The sequence below is a fragment of the Abrus precatorius genome, unplaced genomic scaffold (genome assembly GCF_003935025.1).
Source record: "Abrus precatorius isolate BTA unplaced genomic scaffold, Abrus_2018 Scaffold10, whole genome shotgun sequence".
In the NCBI taxonomy this organism is placed as follows: Eukaryota; Viridiplantae; Streptophyta; class Magnoliopsida; order Fabales; family Fabaceae; genus Abrus; species Abrus precatorius.
Genome location: NW_020874292.1, coordinates 14,231,150 through 14,237,929, shown reverse-complemented (window position 1 = coordinate 14,237,929; position 6,780 = coordinate 14,231,150). Strand labels below are relative to the sequence as shown.

The window sequence follows — 6,780 nt, the reverse complement described above, 5'->3', positions numbered from 1 at the left end:
AAACACATACTTACATTACAGAGAGAGTGAAAAACATTAACAATAAACTCTCTATAACAGATTATTATTAGTAAAAAGAATTGAAGTAAAATCAGAAAATAAAAAAAGGGGATAATATTTTGTTAGTGATAAAGTAACATTAAAGAGGTGGGAAAAAGTGTATTACTGACGTTTACAAAAGAGACAATAAGAAAAAAAAAGAAGAGTGAATATGGAGCAATGACAAGAAATTCTTACAACAGAGAAAAAAAAGAAAAAGAAATAAAAAATAAAAAGGCCTGAGATTATTGTCCCCAGATTCCCCCACTCACAAAAATCACGTTGGCCCATAAAAGGGAAAGTCAGAAAAGAAAACACAAAATTATCCCTTAAGAGAATGCCACGTGTCAGAAGACCCTTCAGCAATGACAATGATGATTCGGAATCTACCCTCAAGCTCGTTCCCACACTGTCCCATATATACCGCACTCGCATCGCATGCTTCCCCTCACACACACCCAACACAAACACGAGGGGCATTTCGCGTAATTCACATACAACCATACGGTGTCGTTTCTTCATTTTATTCCTTTCCCGCACCAACCAAAAAAAAAAAGACCTAACCCTAGCTTTTTCCCCTTTTCGTCTTTAGCCGCGTTTTCCGATCTCGATTTCTTTTCCTTTCTCCCTCGATTCGACCCCAATTTTGCCGCCACCACTTCAATCGATTCGACCTTGCTTTAGTTCTTGATTTTCTGCATCGATCGATCCCAATTTTTGCCCTGTCGGTGTACGGGATTCGTTTTTAGGGTTTCCGTCGCGGAATATTCTTGATCTGTTTTTCCCCAAACGGGATCTGAGGAAGGGAAATTTTTTTATTTGATTTGGGTTCTGGGTCTTCTTCGTTGCGTTCCTTTTTCTACGATTTTGTGTAAATTATTCTCAACCCGAGTTTGATTTCGGTTCGATCCTTCAAATCCTTGTTTCGGTTATTAGATCTCGCGTCCAGTAATTCGTTGCTGTGCGAATCGTAATAATTGTCCATTGTTCTCGTTGGTTTCGGAAAGATCTAGGTCTAGGGTTTCCTGAAATTGGGGTTTTTCTTGTTTTCTTGAATTTCTTAGGGGAAATTTCAATTCCTGGAGCAATTAGGATCATTCCGTTTGATTACTTCCAATTAGCGTTATTAATAGTCCGATTCAGCATTTCTCCATAAAATTTGACGGTGACTTGTTTAATTTAAGGTACAATTCATGGGTTATTATTATTGTTGTTGACAGTTATTTCTTGCAATTCATTTTACGGTAATTTATTTTAATTTTCTGGTCAGTTTTGGCAGTGATGTTAGCGTCTGCTTTTTAGTGTAACTAATGTCAATTTACTAAATTGTCCCTAAATGTTGTATTTTGCTAATGTTGCCTCTGTGGTTGGGCCCACTTGCCTTTTTATGTTATAATATTAATGTTAAAATGCTACAGTTACAGTGATTTGGATAGAAGATATTCTTATTCAGGACGTGGGGTCAACTCTTGTTCATGCTAACTACTATTGCAATGTGGCTGTTGTAGAATATTTTATCTTACTTTAAAGGGTTGTTGTTTGATGTTGCTTTCTTGCTAAGTAGAACATTGACATATTTTTATGAAAAAGAGTTCTTTAATAAGCTCAAGTGAATTTGTTTGGCATCAGTTTTTATTATTGCCAGGTGATTGGTTTTTTTTAATATCAAATGCTGAATAAATATTGAAGCGTCTGTCTTTGAATCAAGTGTTCGAAAGGTTTGCAAACCAATATCAGTTATTGGAGCTTAATGATTTCCAAATTTCCTATATTGAGCATTGAGTATTAGTTGTAATGTTGTACTTGATTTTGAATTGTGGGATCAATTGTCTAGTATTTATCCTAGACTTTCTTGATAAAAAAATGTAGTGATGTCTTGACAGTAAGCAGACAAATGTTACATTATATCCCAAAATGTTTTACCTCTAAATTGTGTTGAACCTTCCTTTTGGTTGTTTTGATGCATGAATACCGGAATAATTACTGTGACGTTTCGAGGTGGTTCTTATTCTTTATTGGATCCTGTCCTGCAGGTAATCATGGTGCAGAAGCGTCCTTTTGATACTGAGGAAATACTTGAGGTGTCCTTCAAATATCCAAAACATGCAGAACCCAGCAATCAGCTTGCTTCATTATCAGAAACTGTTTTTCCTGATGATGATTGCCATACTCATGTGCCTAAAACTTCAGGTGGGTGTTTAGTAGGTGATCCCTCCATGCTTGAGCATCAACTGTGCCATTTGAAATGAAAATATAATTTCAACGAGTTTCAAGTTTGTAGTTAATTAAACTTTAAAAAAAAACTTTCAAGACAGTCACTGTGGTTCATCACTGCTTTATTAGTCAACCAATTTTAACTCTATGTTTTGTGCTTTGGAGTTATTTGACTCTCTTTTTTCATATCCTCGTTTCCCCCTCATTTTAGGTTATTCCATTATATTGCCTATTAGGCGTTAAATAGTGGCTTGGCCTTTTGTCATTTGTCTGTTAAAAAATTGGTATCATTCATTGATTACTGCTTGAACATAAAAAGTACATCTGAAGATAATATATCATGAGGCATTTTCTGACATCAGATTGTGGGGCTTACCTGGAGATGGGCAAATTGAAGGGACTACTTGATATTGTTTGATGCTTTTAAGATTTTATTTAACATTACACAGAATGTATTTTGATATAGTGTACATTATAATTTGTAGAGGGTGGATGTACACAAGGTAGTGGTGAAGGTAATGAGAAGCTTGGAGGTGAAAGTTCTGGTGAACTTCCTAGAGGGGCTGAAGACTCTGAAACAAACTTTCCTCTAGTAGATATTTTTGCTTCTTCTTGGGCCACCAGTCTAACTGAAGAAGATCTTCGATCTGAACCACCTTTACATCTTGCCCTTTTTCCGGAGTATTTTAGTCCAGAGCGACCAGTAAGGACTTTAACTCGCTATGAGGACATCTATTCCATACTCCTTGAACACCCTCCTCGCAAACTTGTATCTGTTGGAGCGGATCATCAAGCTGACGTCCCAGCATGGGATTTTTCTGGGTCCACTAGTGGACCCAATGCCTCTGATGCTGTTTTGGATTCCGACTCTACTGTTGGGGACAGGGATGAAGCAGAGAAAAGACTGATGGGGACCTGTATAATCCCCATGCCTCAGATGGCATTGTCTAGTGATGATGATGAAGTTGGAAAGGGAAGAACTGATTGTAGCTGTGAAGATGGGGGATCCATGAGATGTGTCAGGCAGCATATTGCAGAAGAAAGAGAAAAGCTTATAAAAACTTTTGGCCACGAGAAATTCACTGAATTGGGGTTTGCTAACATGGGAGAACAAGTGGCAGAAAAATGGAGTGCAGAAGATGAACAACTATTTCACGAGGTTGTTTTCAATAATCCAGCATCCCTTGATAAGAACTTCTGGAATTATCTTTCCATTGTTTTTCCTTCCCGAACCAAAAAGGAAATAGTGAGTTACTACTTTAATGTATTCATGCTTCGAAAGCGGGCAGAGCAGAACAGGAATGACTTATTAAGCATTGACAGCGATAATGATGAATGGCAGGGCAGTGATAGCAATGAAATTGCAACTCGAGAGGAAGATGAGGACTCTGTTGCTGAGTCCCCTGCATGTCAAGATGAGCCTTGTATTACTAATTTCCATGATAATGATATGCAAGACTATGATGAATATGCTGCAGACGAAACTTGTGCAGTTAATGAAACAGTGGATTTTACTGAGAGGAACACGGATGATGATGATTCCAAATATGACCCTGTAGATATGCATCACTCTAGTGGTTCCCCTCCTCTAATTGCTCCCCAGGATCAACCTGTTTGGCAGGATTCATGTGATGAAAAAGTTAAAGATGATTCATGCGCATCATCTGACATGGGAGTTGCCTCACAGGAGACCAAGGTGAAGAGTGAGAATGGTGATCATTGGTGTGGAAACTACAACGGGGTAAGCAATGGTTATAGCCAAGCATATGTTTTAGAGCCTTGTGATGCAAAAGTGTGGGATTCTGGCTTTGTATCTTGCTCTAAGAATAAGATTGACTTCTTACCTACATGCAACATGATAGAAGAGGTTTTTGGAGATGGACGAAGGCAAGACATGAGAAGAGCTTGAGCATCCCAGGCATTTTATTTAAGTGAATCTCACTTAGCGTTCTTGGCTAAGGGTGATGAGAGTTGGACTTTTCTTTTGTATATTGACATAAGAGTCAAGAAGTAGCCTTCATTGTAAAATAGTGTTTTGGAAGGTGATTTGGTCTTCGAGTTATGTCCCATATATTCATCCCAAGTCCTTTTGGAACCGTAAAATTTCTTATTCCTTAATTTTATGATAAGTTTCCACTTTGGGGTGGGATAATATAAGGTTGGAGGCAGGAAATCGTTGGTGGGAAAAAAAAACCATCACTCATGCAAGAGTTCCGGTTTTATGATGTAATTTGGCATTATTTTAATCTTTAATGAAAATTCTTACTGCTCCAGTTTGCTTTCACTCATTTAGTTGGAACCTAGGGGAACTGCTATGGATGAATCTTTTTCTTTTATTAAAGTTTAAATGTACATGTTCATATAATTCGTATTTATAAATGTTTTACTTCTATTTTTAATGGAGCACCAAATTGATTCTTATGTAAATAAATCTCTTTGAATAATGCTTGATACGTTTGAAAGGTATTGATTTAGATCATTTTGGTTCGTTTATAAATGCTTGGACTAGAATGTATTTAATAAGTGAAAGTGTAATACCTTTATAAACTAACCCTTCACAAAACCGTCATAACTCATTACGAGGCCTGACGTGACTTTTTTCTATGAATAACATTAACATTAAAATATATTATATTAGGAGTTTTAAACATTTGTTGAAAACTATTTCTGCAAAGTTTTCTTTTTCCGTTTTCTCAATGCGTTTTTTTAACTTCTGCAAGCACGGGGTGCTGGTGTTTTCTTTTTTGCTATCAAACATATTTTGGTTAAAATAAATAGATAGATAAAATGACTAATTTTTACTTCTTTTTTTCTTCTTATTGGCTTAATATTCAAAGATGGACAGAAATCCGGTCCTAGTATATAATATCAAAATTAAAGCTCGCAAAATAGTGACCATTTAAGTTTGCTAAATAATAGAATTTGAGTTAAAAGTTTTGGTCCGAACAGAATTTGTACATATATTTTAAAGTTCGAAAAGTGGATATTTTTTACTTGGCTTAAGCTCCAAAGGTCGAAATGAACAGACTTGATGCAGATTAGCTAGCATGTTTTGACACCTCAACCAAAATTTACTTTTTTTTACGCACTTTTAACTTGCTAAGAATAGTCAATATTTTAAAAAACTATTATCAACTATTTGTAATGTTTAGAAATGGAGTTTGCTCAACGGCTAAAGAAATCTTTCACTGTTCATCATACTTTAGAGTTGGTGTCGTAATCAATCTCACCACCCATCATCTTTTACTGAAAATCATGTTCTGTTGGCTTAATCATTCTCCAGACACTAAATTGACTAAAGAACCTTACTTTACTTCTTAACCTATTTACATATCAATATTGTACAAGCGATGTGTACAAATTATGTTCAAGATATATCAATTACGTGTAATAATGATAGTGGTTTATAGTCTATGATAGTGCTGACAGAAAAACAAAACAAATATAGTCTATGATAGTAATAATGATACAATTATTTTCAAGATATATCAATTACGTGTAAGAATCCTCCACATCACATATAAAAGTGTTAAATTCTGGAAGTATCCCAAATATTTTAGCCTTTCCCTTTTGTGCAACTACCCTTTTGCCTTTTCACTCATTCGAATTTAGGGATAAAAGTATTTGATTAATAAGACTAACAATTATGAGCTTTGAATTAGAGTGAAGTTAGGGCACAACATTTCATTTTTTAACTTTTGGATGGGAAAAGGAAATTTTTTTTAAGTTATAAAGACTTTATCAGATTAAGGATCCTAGGCTCCTATACTGAAAATCAAAGACATGAAAATTTATCTAAGTCCTAAATTTATCTTAAAGATTTCACTTTTTGAGGAGTTTTGGGAGTATTTAGAAAGTATTTTTTTTTTTCATAATGAAGAAACTATATTTTGAAGAGTTTTAGAGGATTGGAGAAGAAGCTTCATTCTTTATTGAAAAGTAAGTTCGAACCTAAGAAGTGTAAAAAAGTTTTTTAGAAAAACCTTAATTTTTGTTGAAAAGGTCACATTTCGAGTTATTTTAGAGGTTTTTGTCACACTCTAGATTTCTCTCAAAATTGCTTGAAAGACAAGAGAGTAGTAGAAAATTATTCTAAGTCCACAATACTGAAGGCCTTTTTGACAAGTTTTTGAGGATTTTCTAGTCCCTGAAATGAGAATAGCTAAAATTGGTCAAAAAATAAAATTGACAAGAAGATTATTCTAAGTCCACCTGAAGGTCTTTCAAAGAGTTTTAAAATCCCTGACACATAGAATTGCTCGAAAAATAGGAAGTTATCAGAAAATATTCTAAGTCCACAAACCTGATTGAGTTCTAGATTCCATCTAGAATTGCTCGAAAAACAGAAAGTGGTTAGAAAATATTCTAAGTCTACAAACTTGACTGAGCTTCAGATCTTCTCTAGAATTGCTTAAAAAATAGGAAGTGGTTAAAAAATATTCTAAGCCCACAAACCTGGTTGAGCTCCAGAATCTCTCCAGAATTACTCGAAAAACAGGAAGTGATCAGAAAATATTCTACGTTTAC

The 6,780-nt window shown here is 35.1% G+C and overlaps 1 protein-coding gene across 2 annotated transcripts; it reads left to right on the top strand.

Annotated features, from left to right (window-relative positions):
* The first annotated feature begins 489 nt into the window (after positions 1–489).
* LOC113873168 lies at positions 490–4,724 on the top strand. Of its 2 annotated transcripts, XM_027511183.1 has the most exons (3): positions 490–1,223; positions 2,073–2,229; positions 2,739–4,724. In XM_027511183.1, exons 2-3 carry the CDS (start codon positions 2,079–2,081, stop codon positions 4,160–4,162), a joined length of 1,575 nt encoding a protein of 524 aa, XP_027366984.1. In that variant the 5' UTR covers positions 490–1,223; positions 2,073–2,078; the 3' UTR covers positions 4,163–4,724. The 2 variants fall into 2 exon arrangements, with proteins under 2 accessions (XP_027366984.1, XP_027366975.1); XM_027511174.1 differs by lacking the exon at positions 490–1,223 and having other exon boundaries at positions 1,901–2,229; positions 2,739–4,669.
* Positions 4,725–6,780: the final 2,056 nt, after the last annotated feature.